A 23,593-nucleotide genomic window follows, 5' to 3' on the forward strand; every position below is an offset into this window, starting at 1 on the left:
GCAAGAAGAATCTGATAAGGCCTTAAATGAAGCCCATAATGACATTTGTGGCACTCATTCAAGTGGTCTTACCATTTCGAAAAAACTCATACGCTTGGGCTATTATTAGCCAACTATGAAATGATATTCTTTTCAGATAGCTAAAACATGCCAATAACGTCAAATCCATGGAAATTTAATTTATGCACCACCACAAGAACTTCATGCTTTAGCAACATCTTGGCCTTTCTGTCGATGGGGTCTTGATCTAGTAGGAAAGATAAATCCTTCTTCATCCAATGGTCACAAATTCATACTTGTAGCTACAGATTTCACAAAATGAATTGAGGCAGTGCCTCTCATCAATATCACAGGAAAACAAATTATTGCATTTATCTTTAACTACATCATCTATCGCTATGGAATACCCATGACCATTATCACTGATAATGGGCGACCGTTCAAGAATCAGGATGTACAAGAGTTATGTGAGAAATTCAAGATCCAACACAGATTCTCCACACCCTACTATCCACAAAGAAATGGACAAGCTGAAGCATTAAACAAAACTATTCTGAAAAATCCTCAAAAAGACAGTGACTAATGTTGGCAAATATTGGCATATTCAATTGAACCCTTCTCTATGGGCCTATCATACCAGTATTTGCACACCAACAGGTGCCACACCTTTCTCTCTTGTCTATAGATCAGAAGCAATATTGCCAATAGAAGTAGAGATACCTTCTCTACGAGTATCATTAAAGGTCTTATCAGAGATGAAGACTAACGAGTATCTAGATTGCAAGAGTTAGAATTGATCCATGAATGAAGACAAAATGCCTTTGATCATTTGAAGGTATATCAACAAAGAATGTGTCACAATTACAATCACAAGGTCAAACTGAGAGCATTTCAAGTTGGAGAACTAGTACTAAAGGAAAATCCACGCAACCAGGCAGATCGAGAAAAGAAAGGGAAGTTTTAACCAAACTGGTTGGGTCCATTTATGGTCACAAGAGTCTTTGGATCAGGAGCATATTAGCTATCAACACAGGATGAGGATCAGCTCGAGGAACCCATCAATAGCATGCATCTGAAAAAAAATTATGTCTGAAAAAGCAGAAAAATCAAAAACAATGAAAAAGCAAAAAACCAAAAAAACACTGAAAAAGTAGAAAAAATCAAAAATAGTGAAAAAGCAAAAAATCCAAAAAACACTGAAAAAGCAAAAAAATCCAAAAACAATGAAAAAGAAAAAAAATCCAAAAACAATGGAAAAGCAGAAAATCCAAAAACAGTGGAAAAGTTAAAAAATCCCCCAAAAAAAGAGCAAAAGAAAAAAATACAAAAACAATGAAAAATATATATATATATATATATATGAGAAAAAGTGCAATAAAAATAGATGGTGAAAACCTAGCAAACATGTGCTATCTATCAGCTAGCTCTTCCATGTATTAGTTCATGCATCCTTCCGCTTGCATTCATCTTCCATCGACGTTGTTCATATCCATAATAAGCCTTTGTACGCACGCAGGCATCACAGTTGATTTCTCACCATGGTTTGGATCATTGGGTATATCATAATGAATTTGTTTCTAGGCTTGGGGCAATATCCTGCACCTAGCTGGGGGCAAAAATTTTGATCATTTTGAGCTTAATCAAACAGGTAGAACAATAGTTGGGCAACTCTTGTCAAACGAAAACTAAGACATATCCAACGTTGAACACAAGATCAAATTGTCATCCACCAACCTATCACATGTATGTCTGAGCACAACACACACTTTTCAATGGTTGATATCTTTTGCCTAATGATATTTGCACTTTAATCAATGATTGTTCAACTTTTATATCTTGATTTTCGCTATCATGATTTCTGAGTGACTCCAGGATGTCTCTGACTAGAGGAGCAAGGAAGGACCATGATATTTTTCTTGTCTGCTATCTGTAAATTAATCATTAATATGTGCAAATTTGTCTCAGGACATGATCATTAGAGTATCATCGAAGACATTTCTGATTTGCATATAGAATGGTTAATGTAGTCACATAAATTTGTCCACTTAATTAAATGAATACTTAGTATTTATTTGATTATTTAACCATCAATTAATAATTAATTAAATTAATATTTAATTAATTCATCTTAACCCTCTTCTCCTATTAATTAAATAAATTATTCAATTTATTTGATTTAATTCACTTAACCAAATTCAGACCATTAATTAAATAAATAAATCATATTTATTTAATTAAATATTCTCTCACATTTAAATAAATTAATATTTATTTAAATTCCCCCAAAATCTCATCTCTCACATTTAAATAAATAAATTATTTATTTAAATCACCTTTATCCTCCACCCACTTGCATTTTCCTACAAATGCAAGTTGCACAATTATTTTAAATAAATAATTTATTTAAATCACCTTTATCCTCCACCCACTTGCATTTTCCTACAAAAGCAAGTTGCACAACTATTTTAAATAAATTATTTATTTAAAATCCTATTTATCCTCACCCACTTGAAACCTTTAATGGTTTCCCTTAAAGTCTTCAAACTTGATGTCTTTAAAGTCTTCAAACTTGATGGCTTCCTTCTATAGTCTTCTTAAGCCTTTAATGGTTTCCCTTAAAGTCTTCAAACTTGATGGCTTTAAAGTCTTCAAACTTAATGGCTTCCCTTAAAGTCTTCTTAAGACTTTAATGGTTTTCCTTAAAGTCTTCAAGCCTTTAATGGTTTCCCTCAAAGTCTTCAAGCATTTTAATGCTTTATCTTCCTTTTTGTCATTTAAATAAATTAATATTTATTTGAATATTTATCCAAATGCAAATTACACCATTTAATTGAAATAAATGATTTTATTTTAATTGAAAATACCAAAATTTCTCCCACTTGCATTTTCCTACAAAATCCACTTGCATGCCTAAACCCCTTCTAGATTCTTCTAAACCTTTCCTAATTAACCTAATCCATCCCCTAAATATTGTCACATTCCTAAGCAAATTGGAGTCACTTCTCAAAGACTTCAAAGTCTTTGAAAAGCAATTAATGCTTTGTGTGTTCAACAAATTAACCTCTAAAGTCTTCCAAACCACTTATGGCTCTTACATGACCATTAATGGTTAATTCCACTTGCACCCATGGTTAAGGACTGTAGCGTCGTAAATTGTACGCACTTGCTAGGGTGGTACAATTTCACACCTAGTTTAGCACCCGCCTTGGCGCATTTTGCATTTTGCATTGCATTTCCCCTTTAGCACTTAATTAATCAAATTAATTAGGTCTAAGGTCCTATTTTATCATCTCCTACATCATAACGTTGGGCCCTTTCATTAAAGTGTGCCCCTTTCATTTTATTCCTCCAATACATCATTTAATCAAAAACCCTAATTAGGTCCTATTTTGAACTTGGGGGCTTGATTTCGGGGGTCAAAACATCTCAAAATCACCTGTAACTTCGGGATTCTCTCTAAAATCATCATATCCGACGGCCCTGAAAATTTGGTGAAAAGTTGTCGGGACCATGGCGCCCGGAGTGCACATGGTCCCGGACATTTTTCTCAAAATTTTAGGAGCGCGATCCAATCATAAAATAAAGCTTAACCCCAAGAAATTGGCAGGATGTTCAATCTCTAGGTCGGCCAAAAGTCCAAATTAAGACCTAGGGTTTCATATATAAGAGCTCTCTTTCTTCATTTGAAAGGATCCGATTTTTTTGGCTTTCAAGGACCTTCTATGCAGCGAAAGAGCAGATCTTTGAAGACTTCAACAACATTCAACATCCTTCTATCAAGCATTTATCAATTTCATTCATCCATTTAGGGCTTGGAAGACATTGAAGAACAATAGGAGATTACCGACTGAAGATTGGCTTGTACTCCTCCCTTGAGGGTTGGGTATGATTTCATGTTGTTTTCATGTCTTTGCATAAGCTTCAATATATCCTTTATTCATGCTTTAGATCACTTTGCATCTTGATTTAGAGCATTTACATTATCATTTACAAGCAATTAGGGTTTACTTTCTAGGTTGCTCTAGTTTGCTTTCTTGCATTTTAGGACCTTGCACACACACTAGGTCTACACACACAATACATTTTACAATACAACTTGGCTATTCATGGAGGTGGAAATCACCGAAGCGGGGGTTTGACTAAGGCAAAACCCTATATAGCTGCCTAAACACCTTTTCAGATATAAGTGCAGGTTTCGAGACTCAGACGATGCCGCAGGTTGCAGATCCGGGAACAGCAGGTCGAGATAGCACTCCACACCAAATTTCAGAGCAAAAGACCAGGACAGGGGCGTGGGGTGCCCTGGTCCTACCAAGACAGGGGCGCTGGGCACCCTGGTCCCTGGGACAAGGGCGCTGGGCGCCCTGGTCCTCCTGACAGACAGCATTTTCAGCATTTTTGACAGCTTTTCCAAAGTGCAAAACAGCAGTTTTCGGAGCAGTTTCAGGGGCAGAATCAGGACAGTGGCGCCCGCGCCCCCGTCCCGAACATTTTCAGTCAGATTTTAACTCCGGGTATGCATTTGCATTCTTGTCTTGTCCTTGTGTTTACAGCTTTCCATTGTTTAAGTTCAATTCTGCAATCTTGTTATTAGTTCATACTTGCACTTTGGGGTTAGGGATTGAACTTGCATCATTTTATCTTTCAATTGCAACAAAGGAATAGAAATCCTAATAGGTAGCCCGTGGCTCTCTCTTCCACAAGAAGAAGTAGCCAATTGTGTGATACCTCTAGGCTCTTTCGTATTCCACAAGTGTGTGGTTGAAAGTGAGATTAGGGCATGTTTGCTTAGTGTCACTTTTTCCCCCACACAAGGACTTTGACCCCTAACTTAACCCTCATGTAACCCATGTGTCTCTTCAAAGCATTTATTTCTTTGACTAGGGTAACCATCATGTCCCCTCAAACATTTAATGCTCCTTATCACTCCTCTCAAGCCTCCTCATGGTGACACTTGTCAACATGGGATTGGGTTGAAAGTCTCACATGGATTGAATATCTTTCAATCCTAACCCTTGTTAAGATTACTCAATCTTAACCCTTCATTTCCCCATTTCTTCTATAAATAGAACCCTTCTCCTCAAGCAAAAGGAAGCATTAGAGTATTGTTGTTATACTGGCATTAGCATAGAGCTTTCTCATAGCATCACTATCTACACTTGCATAGCATTTTCTCATCATATTCAACTATCTTGAATCTCCATATGGCATCCATGGCTAGTGCTAAAAGCTGAGAGCTACACTCATTTGGGACTTGGAGAGGAGAGGAACAAGGGAGGAGCAACTATGAGCATCTTGATTAGCTATTTTATTCTATGTTTATATGTTTTCTATCTCATGCTTAATATCTCTCTTGATATGCCTGTTTAGGATAATCTTTTGTTGCTAACACTAATGTTTGTTTTTTGTGCTCTTGTGTGTGTTGCCATCAAACAGATTTTCTAATCCTTTTTGCAGAGCATCAGTTAATACTGCCTATTTTACATAACACTCGGGTCATCTTGGTTCAATTATACCTCGATGCTTGTACTAACTTGCAATATCAAAATCTAGGAAAGTAGTGCTCAAGTCATCATGGTTTAATTATATCATCAATGTTTGCACTCACTTCCCACATTTTAAAAAGCTCAATGATGACAAAACGCAATAACCTAGTGACTGGTCCGATCGTAGCTTTGCATTTCATTTGCATTTGCATTTAGCTGACATTTCATTCTTGCATAGGATCCCACAAGGTCATCTTATCCAAGGACAAATCTATCATAGGAATCATCAATATATCATCATAAGTGTATACACAATCAAAACGATGACTCATCTCTCTCTAGATATTGTCGACCCAACGCGACTCTTATGCTACTCCCTCAAATATACCAACATCAACATGTCTGAATCTTCCTGCAACCTGATATCAGCAAAATGTCAGTTCTTTATCCAATCAACCTTATCAATTATATCAATAGATCACATCTGATCTATTCTATCATGTCTTATACAGGATGTATCTTTCCTAGAACCAGACATTCTGATAAGTCTTATACAGGATATATTGTTCCTGAAACCAGACACTTTGAACATCTTTGTCTTATACAAAAGGTGTCAATCCTGAAACCAGACTAGATCTTGATCTTCTCAATCCAATCAATCATATCCAATCAATCAAACTCTATCAATCATCACATCAATAACCACACCACTATGATCAAAGAACTCACACTTTCATCAATCAATGTTGCAGATATCAAATCATTTATAATCGGGAAATCAATTTCGCAACAATCCAACCACTCCAAAGGTCAATTATCTCAATTGATCTCCCAAGGGGGCATCATCATACCATAATTTATCAATCAATGTCTTGGGCATCCTATCGAACCAATATCATCGTCAAAATGAGATTATTCTTTGAATCAACGCATCATCACACCTCGCTTAAAAGAGGGGCAAAATGTATACACCTAAAAATGATTTGAAGATAATTAATTGAATAAGCAATAATTTAATTAATCCCCCTTCCTAATTTAATTGAATTCATTAGCAATTTGATTAAATCCCTTTCATCTACTTATTAATAAATCTAAGGATTTATTTAATAGGTTCATTTCAATAGTCCCCTTTGATTAATTAATCCTCCTCCCATTTAATTCATTCATTCTAATCCCCTAATTAATTAAAACAAATAAATTTATGAGTTGTTGAAAGTTAATTAGCATTTTCCTATTATTTGAATTTTTAAATTCTAATTTCCCACATGCCTCCTAACTTCTAACCACCTAACCACCCTCTAACCTAACCCATTCCACCTAACCCTGGGTTTAACTAACCCTATCCTATCTTGCACATCCTAACCACCTATGGGTTGGATATCCTCTCTTTGAGACACATGGCACTTTGGCCACATGTCTCCTCTCTTGGACATTTGCCCTCTTATGAGAAAGGCTCCACTTGTCACCATAGAGATGAAAAGTGTCCCTCACTCCAACCTCTTCTCCAACCTCCTCCAATTTGACCCTTGATATCTTCAAACTCAATCTTGACCGTTGATTCCTGCCACCTCACCCCTGGCCTTGGAAATCCTATAAATATCCCCCATTTTGGAGCACAAAGGATCCCATCTCATATCATTTTAGGAATTATTACTATAGGCATATCCCTTTTAGCATATCATTTAAGCGTTGTTATTATAGGCAATTGCATCTTAGATCTAGTTTAATTTGATCATTTTCTAGCATAATTGTTGAATCATGTAGCTTAATCAATCTCTTTTCTAGCTTAATTTCATCATCATCAAAGCTTAATCATGCATATCATTAGCTTAATTAGCCTCTTGGATCAATCTAGCATAATCAATCTTATCTATCTTACATATCATATCATTTTAAATCCTTCGTCTAGGTGTAGTCAAGTCATTGGGATTGCTTATCCAGATCTGAGAGCAAATTCATACTCGCATCTCTTATGAGGCGATAGGTCACTTTTCATAGTTTATCTTTCGTTTGATTTCAATTTTCTAACCATGCTCGTAATGATCTATTGAGTGTTTGTGTTGCAGTTGCAGGTACCCTACTTTACACACACAACACATACAGATCATCGTAGCTTGCAGTATATATTTATGCAGCCAAACTTGAATGCGAGAAAGGTGAGGTGGATGGAATTCCTCTGTGAATATGATTTTGAGGTCAAATATATTCAGGGAAAGGAGAATGTAGTTGCAGATCCCCTTAGTCGTCGGTGACATGAGATCTATGCAGTGTCTCTTGGAATGGATTTGAGAGGACAAATTGTGATACCACTCCTTGCAGATACTTGGTATCAAGATGTTCATTCCAAGGTGGAGTCGGGTAGAGCTTTGGAAGGTAGATTCATAGGTTATTCCCTCAATTTCGATGGTCTTTTGCGGCATATGGGATGTATTTATGTTCCTTCATCTAAGGATCTTTGTACTTCGATTCTATCTGAGTCACATCAAGCACCATATTCTGCTCATCCTCGTCTTAAGAAGATGTATGCGGATCTTCAGTAGTTGTATTTTTGGTCGGGTATGAAGAGGGATATAGCTGATTTTGTAGCTCAGTGCTTAGAGTGCCAAATGGTGAAGGCAGAGCATCGACATCTGACAAGTCTTTTGCAACAACATCTTTTTCCAACGTGAAAGTGGGACATTGTTTCTATGGACTTCAGTGTGGGATTACCTAAGTCCCTGCATCATCATGATGCCATTATGGTCATCGTGGATAGGTTGACCAAAGTTGCACATTTCTCACCTATTAGATCTTTGTATAATGCTACAACAGTGGCTAGAATCTTTATGGAGGATATTTTTAGACTTCATGGTATTCCATGAAAGATCATTTCAAATAGGGATCCCATATTCACTTCAGGCCATTGGAAGTCTCTTCAGCAGGTGTTAGGGACTCAGCTGAACTTTAGTTCAACCTATCATCCTGAGACTAATGAGCAGACAGAGAGAGTCAACCAAGTGTTGGAGGACATGCTTCGGATGTATTTCATGGATCAGTAGACCCATTGGGAGGAATACCTATACTTGGTGGAATTTGTGTATAACAATGGATACCACAGTTCTATCGATATGGCTCTCTTTCAAGCATTATATAGATGTCCTTGTCAGACTCCCTTGAGTTGGGACCGATTGGAGGATAGAGTGCATCTGGGTCCGGATATGCTTCAAGATATGGAGTAACAGGTGGTGAGTGTCAGAGAGCATTTAGTGGCAGCGCAAGATTGACAAAAAGTATGTCGACACGCATAGGGTGGATCGTTAGTTCTCTGTCAGTGACCGAGTATTCTTGCGTGTGCATCCACAAAAGAGTCCAATCCGCTATGGAAAGGGCTCTAATTTTGCACCACATTTTGTTTGTTTGTTTGAGGTTCTAGAGAGGATCAGTCCAGTTGCCTAGTGACTTGCTTTATCGCCTAGTCTCTCACACATTCATGGTGTTTTCCATGTTTCATTTCTTCGTTTGTATCATCCTGATATTTCTCAGATTTTTTATTGGACTGCTCTACAAGTCGAGGACGGGCAGCTAGCTCTTAAGCCTGTGGGTGTTCTGAAGCACAAGCATCGGGTTCTCAGTGGTAGAGATATTAAGCAGGTCAGGGTCCAGTGGGATCCTAATGATCAGTCTTCTGCTACCTAGGAGGAGGCTTCTCATATGTGTGAGCTCTATCTTTTTCTCTTTGTAGGCTTCCAAGAGTAAGCTTGACACTAGAGGAGGAGGATGTAGTGTCCACTCTCTTTTTGGCTTGTCATAGTATGTGGTTTTGAGTTTCTGTGTGGCTTCGACCCTTTTTGGTGTTGGTCAATTTTGATTTGCATATGATGTTTTTCTATGTCTTTTGGATTTATATGTGATATTCATACTCTATGATCTATGAATCATTGGTATAATGATGATTTTCATGTTGTTGACTATGATGTGATTATATGATGTTATTTATGTTCAGATAGTCAGATGATTAACGAGATGGATTATATATATGATGTTAGGATTTAATCAATATATTTATTGATGTTTGTTTGTTCTGACATACACTGTGTTCTATCTTTGATGTGCTTAGGTGAAAGAGAAAAGCATCACACTACTCTTTATGAGAAAGCTACACTGCTTCCATTCCCTTTTCACGGTATGATGTTATATGGATCATACGTATATATGTTTGATAGTTTATTTATGCAACTGCAGGTACCAAGCATCGACTCCACCTGAACTTTCAAGTCTGAGTGTTCTCTATGACCCAATGCTAATGTGGAAAATATGGATTTATCAATTAGACCCTTGATGTGACCATCATTCCTATGGGAACAAGATCCTTGTCAGGTATCCTTGTACTTTGGTTGTTTCGGTCATGTCAGTTGTTAGTCCTGTTGGCCTTCCTGTTTGTCAGTTCCCAATTCTTTGTGCTAGAGTATGGGTCAATATTTATTTAATATTGATTTCTAGAAAGAGAATTAATATTAATACTTATTTGTGCATTTGAGTATTAATGATTAATTATTTAATAAATTAGAAATTGTGCAGCATGAAATTAAATTAATTTAATTAGTTAAATGATTTCATTTACCTTTCCAATTTACTAATAATTAACTCAATAGAGAACTAAATATTTTTTTAAGTATTTTCTTGTGCTCATGGAATAATATATATATATATATATATATAAAATACTTATTTCTTTCTTTTAAATAAGAAAAATTTATGATTATGGAGGGGAGTTACGAATTATAATTGATTTTTGAGTTAGTGGGAAAATATATTGCATGTATTTTGAATGGGGAGTTACTTTTGGAAAAAGGATATCTCGAAAAGCAGGGAGAATGAAATGGGTGTTCTCTAGTGAAAATTTCTCCTCTGAATTATGGGGTTTGGTCTAGGTATTGAATTTGGGAATTTTGGGGTTTTGGTTTTGACTCCGGAGTTGGTCTGAAGATATTGAAGAGGATCTCGAATCGTTCTAGGAAAGGGGTGGATCTTTTGCATCGTCAGGAATTCTCTGTCGAGCACTAGACTCCAGGTTGGAGTAGTTCCTTTTGATTTTGGTTATTCTCTGTAGGGTTAATGGATTTAAGTTTATAGTAGTATTTCGATCTTGACTCTTTTACTGCTTCTCTTGTATGATGGTTTCATTTTCTTGCCAGTCTGATTGTAAATATATTTCTCAATAGACGTATTCATTGTTAATAGACTGGTTCTTATTTTCGTCTTCTGTGATTACCGTTCTGCCTTGCTATTCTTTCCTCCTCTTGGACTGATCGACATGATCAGTTTACCCCATGTGTATTTCGATTGTTAATAGATCAACTTTCAGTCTCATTTAACGAATTGTTATTTCATCTTAGATGAGTAGTGCTCTCTGTCCTCACGATATTTTCTAGCAATATTCGTAGTAGCCGATCTTAGAATCGGTATGTCTCTCTTGTGAATCGAACGGTGATCTCGTAAATTGCTATCCTTCTTTTGACAGTTTTCCTTTTAATGGATTTCCTTTCTTTTGTTGCGTTTTCCATTATCGACATTCTTTCCTTTGTCCTAGCTGATCATTTAGCTGTGTAAGTCGCCCCCCCAATCTGGACTGTTACGGTGGAATGGCGATATTGGTTCAATTGCTTTGTTCTGGTTGAGCACACCTTTTCTACCGATTATAATCATTGGAAAGGTTCTTTTTTTTTAACCGATTAATATCGGTATAGTTCATCATTAACCAATTGACATATAATCGGTATACTCGTTTGTTTTCCTTGGACTGAGTTTTGAATGGCTTTTTGAGGCGTCGGCCTATGCATAGAAGCTATGATTCATGTTTGTCATGTTGTTTCATTATTGGAGATTGTTATCGAAAATGTTTTATTGGGGCGTCGACCCCTATTCGTATTTGAACTTCTTTGTTGGCAGCGTTTCATTTAACTTGGCAATGTGAATGTACTTTAATGAATGCGGATTAATATATTTATATAATTAAAGAATTACGCATGTTATTTGTGATCTCTTGTATGCTCTTAATTTTTTAATAAATGGATTATGGCTCCACAAAATGATATTATGGTAAATATTAGCTATATCATGTATTTTTTTTTTTATGTATTAAGAAAGGTCAATGAAGATTAAATAATGTGATTTACTAATAGCTCAAAATTGTTAATTAGTCCACATGTATGTCATGAGTTATTTCATGTTGTTGCTTTTGTATCATTGAGTATTGTGATGATTTTCTATCTTAGTTGGATTCACGAGAATGTCGTTTATTGTTTGTTAGATTCCAAAGGCTAAGGGAATCTTTGGGGTCTTAATTGTGTGTGGATTCTCTTCATTTCTTAATGTAACGTGAATAGAGTCATGCTTTGTCTGCATGGTACCTTCTCATTTGTTAATTGTTCTAACAAGTGAGTCAAACCTTGCTATGGTAGGGGGGCTTGTCATCTTGTGGATTTGAGTGTCATATACTCTGTGTTGTATTTTGAATTCCTAGCTATAAGTCAATGGGGAGTGGCTTTCATTAGAGGTCGAGACCCAAATTGGTCACCAGGATAACTCAATGAGGGTTAGTAATCAAGTGGAAATTTAAACTAAAGAACTTGGGAGGGTACCTAGATCACATTAACAAGATTAATCGTTGCCTCTCTTACTCTTGAATGCTTGTTTAGGTTCAGAGTAAGTAGAGAGGGCCTAGAATGGAATCCACCAATCTTGTTTTTTTGAAAGGTTGGTGTGGTCCACTAGTGTTTGTATGGGGGCTGGGGGTCGATAGAGGTCACCAAGAAAACCCAAGATGGGGGTCGGGACCTAGAGAAGACTCACCAAGGTAACCCATGACAACCTAATGATGACACTCTTCCCTATTGTATACTTAGTGGTCTCTTATGGTTAATTTCCTTTCCTTGGTGTGTTTTGGGCATCTGAAATTTGTTTGGTTTACTTGTGAGTCTCTTGTGTTAGCATTATTGTGATTCTCATGTGAGTCTTTTGTGTATCCTCTTATTCTTACTCCCGTCTTTTGGGTATGGTTGATACCTCCTAGCACGAGGGGTGGACATGATGGTACCACATGGTTGGATGGAGTGCTATTCGCACCCATTGGGTTTTCTTCATCATGCATCATGTTCGTGATGGCTCGTGGGAAGATTGAAGACTTTCATTATGATCCAGATCTATGCACTTATATCTTATTTGTACTCTTGGTGTTTATATCCATATGGATACCATGTAATGTAACTGACAATCATATGTATATTCTCTTGGCAATGTAATATGTATCACGATCCTTTGTATAGACAGTGTTAATATATTTTATGAGGTTTTTTATGTTCTTGTATGTTTGGATAATGTTATTCTTGAGTAGCATCTTTGTGGGGCCTTGAGGACTTTTGCTAGTTAATATTTGTACATCTTTTCTTTATCCTATAGTATCATGATACTACATGCATATGTATGGCATATTTTATTTTATTTTTTAAATTATTTTTATTTTCATTGGTTTATTTGTTTAAGTCCTCTGGGCCTCATAGCGGGGTCATGACAACATAAGTCAACCAAGTAAACATGAGTGATGCCCCTAGTGTATTTGGGTCCTAATATGCCTTATAGGGATTCACATTAAGTATTTTTATTTGAAAGATGTGTGTTTGAGATGAGTAGTTATGTGCTACGCTTTTTTGTCTACACCTTACCTTGTTGCTAACTTAGGAGAATGTGTGTCAACATGTTTGATTTTTGGGATTGCATTGAAGGATGTAATAAGATGTTTTTAGGTCCTCTCTATCTCTTGGATTGGACAAATTTCACTGCAATTTGTATTTGTGGCCGACTTAGTGGGATCATTCCAAGTTCCATGTTCTCAGGTCAACCTAATTGATGTTTTAAGATCTTGTGGAAGGTATATATAGAAGATCAAATCAGTTGCAAGTGTGTGGAACATGTATGGTATATATTAGATGTGAAGTTGAGATAGTAGATGTTTGTGGTGGAAGTTTTGGCGCTAAATTGCCAAATGGTTGCTTGAGACAACATGTTAAAGGTAGCTACATTCTAAGGGAGATTGTTGGATGTAGTGATATTCAAGGGCTATCCATTGTAATTAAAATTTTCATCTATTTTGCTCTAGGATAATGAGTCTCTTCAGTAGGTCCTTATATCTTATATCTTGCCTTGAGGAAGTGATCCTCAACAACATTTCTATTTTGGGAGTAGTGGGCTTCCTTAGGCGATGAGACTTAAAAAAATTGTATTTCTTGTTCATATATTGTGAGATAGCTCTCACCATGTTTTTTTCCTTCTTGGGTTTTCCACATAAATTTGGTCTTCACTTATGCATATGTGTTCATTGCTTTATCTTTCATTACTGTTGATTAGTTTAATGATTTTTTTTATTTGAATTGTGTTGCAAAGTTTTAATTTTTGTTCAAGACCAATTCACCCCATCTCTCAGTCTTGGGATGTACATAACACTTCTTACCTTTTTAGTTTCTAAAATTCTTTAGAGATATTTTCTCTAGGGAACGTTTTATATGACTAAGGAACTCTTCTTTCTCCCCAAATTAGGTAGTGACATTTAATTCATAGTAAAATCTAGATTTGTGATCTTTTGTTGGGATGTCATCATGGAGTCCCATGAGCTCTACGATATATTGTCATTTTGGAATGTGTCAAGAGTTGGAGGGTCTTATTGGTCCCAATTAATGAGTTTGAAATAACAAAGGTAGGAGGGTCAATGGTAAGGATGTCTTTCTCGTTGAAAAGATGAGTCATAAAGGTCATTAAATGAGGCTAAGATAACACTAGTTGCACTTTTTTTGATGAGATCAAAAGTTCTCTTTGAAATACATAATCACTTTAGGATTCACATACAACTTAAAGTGGGGAGAATTTAATAGTGAAATTGCCACACTCATGTTGTTTCCCATGAAGTTTTGTGTTAATTGAAAGAAAAAGGTATGTAAGGAAGACCAATTAAAGAGAAGGAAGAACATATGAATGGAATGCACCTTTTATTATTTGAATATTTAACTCTTTTGGAGTATGACATTATATAGTTCAATTTTACCTAAGGTACAAACTCCTTAAGGGCTAGAATTAGAGGATGGAATCCCATTAAAACAAGACAAATTTATTGATTTTTATGTGGTGCGATATTAAAAAAATATGCATGGAAGTTTCATGTGTTAAATAATTATAATTGTTGTTAACAACTAGTGTATATTTCTGGAGACCTTTCATAGACATTCAAATTAATTTTAATTCACTGCAATTTAAAGTGAACTTATTAGACATTGCCAAAGATAATCCTAAATTCTCTGAGCAAAATTCTAAATACATATCTAATAAAAGGATAAAACATATTAACTATACTTTTGAATTAATTTCATCTAGAAGCAATAAATATTAATTTTTATTTATAAATTAAGTAGAAATTATCATAATTGTGTGCTTGGGGTTTTATATAAACCAAAAAATTTAAATAAAACATTACAAATGATATCAAAACTAGATATTGCCAACCTATGAAAGAGAAGTTAACCCTATGATTAAAAAGTCATTCATATAAGTGACAATATAATTAAATATGGTAGATAGAGAGAAAAAATAAATCCTTTGGGGGTTGTTCTTTTAGATAAGTTTGAAAAGAAGATTGATAAAATGATATACATGTTGGGTCGAATGCTCCACATAAAGAAAATTAATATAATGCTCCTATAAATATATTCAATATCACACCACATGTTTGTTGGATTCAATGACAGACATCTATGCCCCACTTTCATTCATAGAGAAGAAAAAAAAATTGAACCAAGGGTTATTGAAAAAGAAACCAAATTCAAAATTTGCATCACCCAATTGATGAAATAAATGAATAAAATTAAATTATAATTCAAATTACTCTATAAGGAAATAATAATGATCAAGGAAAATAATTTTTTGGCTAGGAAGAAATGACTAAGGTGCAAAAGCTAGATCAGATAACGAAATTACTAAGTTGGATAGCAAAAAATATGGCGAGGTCGATTCTACTCTAGAGATGCCAACCTAAATTATCATATTCATATTAGCACTTGTGTTGTACAATGCAACAATAATAGAAAGGCCAACATTTATGGGATGGGGGCCTAGCTTGATTGGCGAGTGCTTCCAGTGGTAAAGCACAAGGTCACAAGGTCTAGTCTCCCCCTAGCCCATGTGGTACCAGAGGACATGTCGTGCCAGCGTCACTAGTCATGTTAAAAAGTTTACCTGACACACTGTAGTTTATAGGGGGTGCTATAGAAATTAAAAAATAGAAAGGCCAACATTTCACCATTTTTTTTAGTTATTGAATTTAATGTTGGAACCAAATAAGTGATAACTTGAAAGGAATGCATTCATATTACAAGAAGCATATTTAATGGATTTGACAATGACAATAATCTCACAAGCCTATTTACAAAATGCAAGAATTATAGTAACATGGAAAATATAGAAAAAAATTCCATACAATTTAGTATTTATACAAGTGTTGACAATCCAATAGACAACTCTATTTGAGTTTAATGTAAATTCTAAATTTGATGGAGGTGGGGATGTCCATACTTTAGCTAGTGGAAAGGATGGAAATGATGGATATTCTTTTGAAACTCATGGTAACCATTCTAAAGAGCAATATTCAACATATGATATTACGACAAACAATATTATTAGAAGAGACTATGATTTAAATTGTGATGGCCACCCCATGGATCTTGATCTATCTAATGGAACAAGAGAAGAATTTGGTGACATTTCTAAATCTCTTTGATTATATCAATTACAAAATGTGAGAACCTTTAAAGTGGACCAAAGAGACATAAAATCATTTTAGAAAAGAGCATCGCATTTAAGATCTAGATGTATCTCATGCCTTTAATCCTCATCTTAATAAATGGAGACACCACTTTCTTGCTTTGATTCAAAGAGATATCCATGAAATAATGTGAAAGTTAGGCCAACGCAATCAATTGTTTGTACATGTAGTTGATGCCAAAAAGGAATTGATCTTCATATTGATGTTTCCTATACTTGATTTCAAACTATGTTATCACAATGTGTATTTTTTATTTTTAAGGATGTGGGAAAACTTATCTTAAATTATAGATCTTGTCAATTTCCAATTCTTGTTTATCTTTTTAGAGTTATTGAGAAATATATGTACACAAGCTAGTAAAATACAAGATAATAAAATTATCCTCATACTTTAAAGGATGGTATCTACCTTATAACATTAAAATATTTTATTAGGAGCCTAGTTGAGGCAAGTAAAGTAACATTAACTATTCAAGGATATCAAATTTTAGTCCAAATTTACTAAGACAATTATAGAAGCATCACTTTGGTGTGGAATTTATAATTCCTAACTATACCAGATTGTTGTAGTAGAAGCTAATCACATCACAAGGAGGATCAATGTCTAGGAATTACATATCTCCAAGGCTCATTTGAGATCTTGGTGACTTAAGGAGCATCTTAGCTTGCAAGTGCTTGAGGACAAGTTCAATCTTGGGAACGGTGGACTATAATGCCCTCCTAAAATTCCATGTGTTTTAATTTAAGAAGGCTAATGTGATAATAAACTAAGATTAGAATTGAATTTTAAGTTTTAATAAAGGTTAGGGAGCATGTGAAAAGCTATGTCGATTATAGATAAAAGGTATATGAGGAAGAATAAGGGAGGAGAAGGAAGAACATGTGAATGAAATATATCTTTTATTATTTAAACATTACTCCTTTAGAATATTGAACTATGATCAAGTCTAATCTAAGGCAAATTCCTTAAGTTTGAAATTAGAGAGTGGAATCCCTTTGAGCTCCATTACTATAGATGATAAAAATCCTTGATTCATATCTAGGGCAATCTCACCCAAAGATTGCATGGAAGTTTCATGTGTATGATAATAATAACAACTATCAATATATTAATGTATAATTTTGGAGACCTTTCAACAAAATTTCAATTGATTGTAATTCACTATAGATTTAAAGTTAACTTATTAGCTGCTACTAAAGAAGTTTGAATTCTTTGAACATTTTTTAAAATATAATATCTAATGAAGAATCACTATAGATTTAAAGTTAACTTATTAGTCGCTACTAAAGATAAGCTTGAAGTCTTTGAACATTTTTTTAAATATAATATCTAATGGAGAATCAACCATTATAACTGAAAGTTTTGAATCAATTTCATCTAGAAGCATTAAGTATTAGGGGAGAGGGACCAGCAGTTCAGAGGGACCATATTTACAAGGTAGAGATAACAAATATGTATGACTACTAATATGTATTTGGTCCATTTATGTTGCATATAAATTAAACTCTAAAAAAAGTATGATACTTTACTAATAAGAAATGATATATATTTTTTCAATTACTAGGCATTTTTAGATTAAGTTTTGGTCGAATCTTTAAAAAGTCTTTTTTTGGACACTTCGTAGTAGACGTGTTATTTTGACGAGTTGCATGATGAGTCACACCTTCAAACCTTAGTTGTAGATAGTTAAGTGTCCATTTTACATTTCTAAAAAAAATAGAGGTCTCACGATATTCCATGTGATGACTACATGTTGATGAAGTTAACCCTAACGACTATCGGTCCCTCTCCCCTAATTGTTTATTTATAAATTGAGTAGAAATGATCATAACTATGTGCTTGAGATTAATCTTTTTCAGTATGAGATTTTTCTAGGTTTTTTTTTTTTTTTGTGGACAAGTTCTATAACAATCTCAAGTCTTTTCCAATCCTTGGGTATTCATGAGCACAAGTTTAAGTTGTACAAATAATTGACTTCTTTGGCTTAGAGATATTGGTATCAAGAGCACAAGTTTGAGTTGTACAAATAATTAAATTCTTTTGACTTGGAATTGTTATCCAAAAAACAAGCTTAAACTAGATAAAAAAAAAATTATGACTTCCAACAAAAAGATATATATATAATGTCGAGTTATGCCGAGAGGTATCTACAATGACATACAAATATCCATAAACAAAAAATTGATTTTGAATAAATTTGACGTGTAGATGACAGGTAAATGCATGCATGTTTCAGTTTCTCTATAAGTATTATTTTATTACTCCGAATAAAATAGAACCATTGTCACTTGTCTCTAAGTATATGAAATTGTTACATCTTTAATGAGAGTGAAAGATAATTGTTACATCTTTAATGAAAGTGAAAGAGTGCAATTCAGCTCCATGTCCTTCTTGACAACTAATAAACATGCAAGACAATTATGTGATATCTCTCGGTATTTTTTTACGTATATTTTTTTTAGAATATAGGTATACTAGTTATGTTGATAGGCATCTACAATGACATACAAACATCTGTAAACAAAAAATTGTTGAATAAATTTGACATGTAGATGATGGGTAAATGCATGCATGTTTCAGTTTCTCTATAAGTATTGTTTATTACTCTGAATAAAATAGAATCATTGCCACTTGTCTCTATCTAAGTATATGAAACTGTTACATGTTTAATGAGAGTGAAAGAGTGCAACATAAACATACAGGACAATTATGTGATATCTCTCAACATTATTAGTACTTGTCGTTAGGCAAATACTATTGTAATGAGTTTTTCTTTTTTACACTTAACTAGTTATTAAAAAATTTAAATTGAACCAATTACAAACAAGGTTTTGTTTTTGTTTTTAAAAATATTTTTATTTTCTAAAGTTACTTGTACAATTTTTAAGTTTACATATTATAAAAATTATTTTTTTTAATCCTAATTGGCCAATACAACTTTTCCTATTATAAGCAGATTTTTCGGAAATCTAAAACAAATACTATTGTAATGAGTTTTTCTTTTTTACACTTAACTAGTTATTAAAAAAATTAAATTGAACCAATTACAAACAAGGTTTTGTTTTGTTTTTAAAAATATTTTTATTTTCTAAAGTTACTTGTGCAATTTTTAAGTTTACATATTAAACTTGAACTATGATCTATTTGGAATTATAATTATTTTTAAAATATATACAATTTATCATATATTTATAATATTAAATAAAAAAATCATATTGAAAATTTATACAAGTACCTTTGGTCCCCATTACAAGTCACAAACAATAGCTAACGATATTTCTTGGGACTTTTCAACCCTCTAATATACAACTCAAATTATTTAAGATTTCAATTACACTCAATTAAATAATTAACAAAGGCAAGTACTCGCAACTATGTCGCACTTATTTTAAATATATATTTTTAGAATATAAATACACTAGTTTTAACTTGAATCAAAAGATGAGAATATACATTCTTCATCCTTCTATTTATTGTACATTCCAAAAATTCAAACAAATAAACCGTTATATCAACATAATTAAACTAAACCCTTCCATAAATTTTCTTCGAAAATTTAAAAAGGCAAATCATAAGTTTGGTATTTTTCCGTTAGAGACGGTGTAAAAACGCGGTGTCTGAACGATTCTTCAAAATCATTGTAAAATCCGAATGGACAGCCGACCATGAAATTTTCAAAGTTCGAATCGAATCAAAACAAAAAGCAAACACAGGGATTTTGGTATTAGTTGGAGTAGCTGTTATTAGCTAATATTTGTTGGACGGATTCTTCCTTCTTTCCTAAGCGAAGCCCAATGAATTGATACAAACACAGAATCCTTGCAATCACAGACCGCAATTTAATAATCATGGCCAGTTTTCTGCACACCCATCTGGTTGTAATCTTGGTTTTTTCCCTCTTTTTAACATCTGCCGTGGCAATTGAAAACGAGAACACTGTTATCGCCTTGCCCATTTCAGAAAATGCGAAAAAAACCACGGCGTGCAATGAAAAATCCAGTGACTCTGTTACATGTCCTGTAAGCTGTTTCAGGGCAGATCCAGTGTGTGGGATTAATGGAATAACTTATTGGTGTGGTTGCGCGGAGGCTCAGTGTGCGGGCGTTGAGGTGGCCAAGATTGGATTCTGCGAAGTGGGCAATGGAGGAAGCGGTCTGCTCTCTGGACAAGCCCTTTTACTGGTACACATTGTGTGGCTTATTCTCTTAGGGTTCAGTGTCCTCATTGGCCTGCCCTAAATTGGTTCGGGTCATTTATTTTAGGGTTTAGGTAGGAAATTCTTGGGGAATTTTCTTTTCGGTTCCTTGTTTTTTTGGAGGTGTCATCGATTATTCATTACCCAAATTTAAAGAGTTTTTGTGGTGTTACCTACCCTCTGATTTGGGCATAGCACAGAAGTTGCTGATTAGTTTGTATTTCCCTTTCAAGGGCCATTCTTTGATTTTTGTGAAGAGGATTCTTTTGGCTTCTATCTGGACGGTGTTTGGAATAAAAAAATTGATAATTTCTCCACGATATACAGATTTGTTCCTTTCGAGCTTTGAAGTCTGTGAATTATTTGTTATAGGTGAATTATATGTGTCCGAATGTTCTCGCGCCCTTATGTGTCTATGAAGTACTTTTATAATTTTTAAGGAATTCTGGTGGATCTAAGTATGGCTTATAATTTTCTGAACAATTTGCTTGGTAAGTCTTATGCATGGTGTCAACCTGGTTGATATTCTTAAAATTTGTGAACTTGGAAAGTTTGAGTCAGATGTTTTAAGGGTTATAATTACAAGCACGGGTAAGCTACGATCGCATTTTTAAGATTCATAAATCTGGTTCACACCACTACAGCTTTCTCCCATTGCCATTGCAGCACATGCCTTTTGACAGGACGATTCTCTAGTAAGGCATCTAATTTTTAATTTCTTTGAGAAAACAGTATCTAATTAGCAAAATATATCCTGCACTCTTTGGGTAATGGTAAAATAAATCTTCAGACTTCTTTATAAGAACATCTGATTTGCAATGAAATCAATTCCATTGGAAATATTTGTTGATATTTTGTAGGGTTTTGTTTTTTTTTTGATCTAGTGAACTTGGGATCCTGTATGGCTATATTTGGGATCTGAATATGCAAAGCTTTCTTTGTATTAGGAATTTTAAATATATGTAGTATATACTCTGTATCAAAAAATATAATGAAAACCTTTTACTTTACTTGCTCTTGCTTAAGTTTTGGTTTGGTTCTTTACAATTCTTCTGACAGAATTGTTCATATCTGCTGGATCCTTAAAATGTTTATTGACACAAAGGACTTACGAGCTCAGTGTCATACAAAAATTAGTATTTTAACAGTAAAATTACTCAAGGTTGATTGCATTAGGACAGGAATTGAGGGAATTTATGTTCTATATCCTAAACTCCTAACGAAACAATGGCTAATAAGAACACATTCTGATATTACATCTTGTGGAGGACTTTGAAATTAGTTAACTGGTGCATGTACACAGTACATTATCTCCTGATTCAGGTCCACCAGCTTGTAACAATATTTCAACCTCCTTAGGTATTTACCTGCAAACTGCAAGGTTGAGAAGTCATTTGGTCCGTAGGTGTATTCGAAATGTGATTTCTGGGATTATCTTGTAGCTTCTTTTGTCTTGAAAATGTATCTCCATGTTTTGTATGCCTTGAGTCCGTATATAACTCATGTTGGGGCTCAATCTAACATGATATTGACCACATTATAGAATGCTTATTAGCTGTACTGAGATCAGAGTGGAAGGCCTTACTTTCTAGAAATATAAGCATAGTTTTATCCAGGGTTCCACGGGGTTGTGTCACCAGGGGTCTGTGTGATGTCCCAAACATCCTGGACATTCCAGGGACTTGCCGGGGGCATCCCCTTTTTTCAATGGCAAATAGCCTGCTCCATTTGGTGCTTAATCCTTTTTAGTTAAGGTAATATTTGAAGGGAAAAATGCTAAAAACCTCAAAAAAACTTGAAGGGGGAAGATTATTATTGCAAATGTAGCATATTGTATTTTTACAATTTTAGCTGCTTTTAATTTACTTCAATTATTTAATAGATGCCCCCCTGCTGTTCCCTGCCGACCCCAAAATTTAGGTAAATTTTTCTATCCCAAATAACTGTGACCATGTTCCTGCATTCCCCTGTCCCAGTAACTCAAAGAAACACTGATTTTGTCTTATGGATGGCATTACAAACTCATCTGTATATATATTGCTCTTTGTTTCTATATTCCGGCATTTCTTCTTTAAGGCTTTGGCATTTTATATGCTATTTTGGCTCATGTAAAAGCCATTTTTATTGGCATTCAAAGTATATACAAAATCTTGGTAGAAGAGTTGCTGATTCAAAACTATCAGGGCCTGGATCTCCATACCATAGAGTGCATGAAGGAAGAATTAAATCAACTTGGCTCTTTATCAGGATCAGGTGGCATAAGTGAAATTTCATCAGAATTTTGTTTAACATGTACAGAGTTTGACATTGCCCAAATTGAGAGACTCTGCAACTGAGTATAGAAATATAATTCACAAAGATATGCATTAAATCTTTACATCCCAGAAAAGCAGCAAGAAAAAGTCACTGCGTATTCATTGTAGTGGACCGGCATATTGAAGCCAAAAGAACAAGGCAGGGAACATCCATGGCTGAGATTTATATGATAAATCTGTATTTTGATTATTTCATTGCCAGTAGGATGTCACATCCCGTGGTTGGCCCCTATACACGCTGGACACTGGGCAAAACTAAATAAAACTAAATTAAAAGATCTTTAAAAAAACGGCGACAGAGAGGACAAGATTGATGGCACAGGTATGGGCGCTATGGCAGAGGAATGGAGTACTGTTGTTATGGCTCTGCTAGAGAGGACAAGGAACAGGGCATGGACATCCGTCAAAGTTTAATGGATAGAGGATTTTCGTCATAGTGTGGTTGGTGCTGTTCCTTGGGGTATGGGCCTTTCAAGTAAAGATAGTAGGCCACTCCTAAAAATGCCAGGACATTGAAAAGGGAAGGGTTTTGTTGCAGGCTTGCAACACTTAGAGACATTATTTTTTTTGGATGGCGTTATTTGTGTGGAAGAAACATTTGTTGATTGCTGGTTTCTGTTGAGTTCCTGCATGTGAAGAGAGCCACAATGCGCCCTTCTCTTGGCCATACGTTTAAATCTTCTTGTAGGTTTGGTCACCTAGGTGGTAGGTAACTCCTTATTTGGTTCATGTGTTATTAAGTTGAAAACTTTGT

General features: G+C 34.7%; 1 protein-coding gene across 1 annotated transcript; it reads left to right on the top strand.

Moving 5' to 3' along the window:
• Positions 1-19,897: 19,897 nt before the first annotated feature.
• LOC131072859 (uncharacterized) lies at positions 19,898-20,874 on the top strand. Its single transcript, XM_058009143.2, has one exon. The coding sequence runs from the start codon at positions 20,178-20,180 to the stop codon at positions 20,565-20,567; it is 390 nt and encodes a 129-aa protein (XP_057865126.2). The 5' UTR covers positions 19,898-20,177; the 3' UTR covers positions 20,568-20,874.
• Positions 20,875-23,593: the final 2,719 nt, after the last annotated feature.

The sequence above is a fragment of the Cryptomeria japonica genome, chromosome 6, assembly GCF_030272615.1.
Source record: "Cryptomeria japonica chromosome 6, Sugi_1.0, whole genome shotgun sequence".
NCBI lineage: Eukaryota > Viridiplantae > Streptophyta > Pinopsida > Cupressales > Cupressaceae > Cryptomeria > Cryptomeria japonica.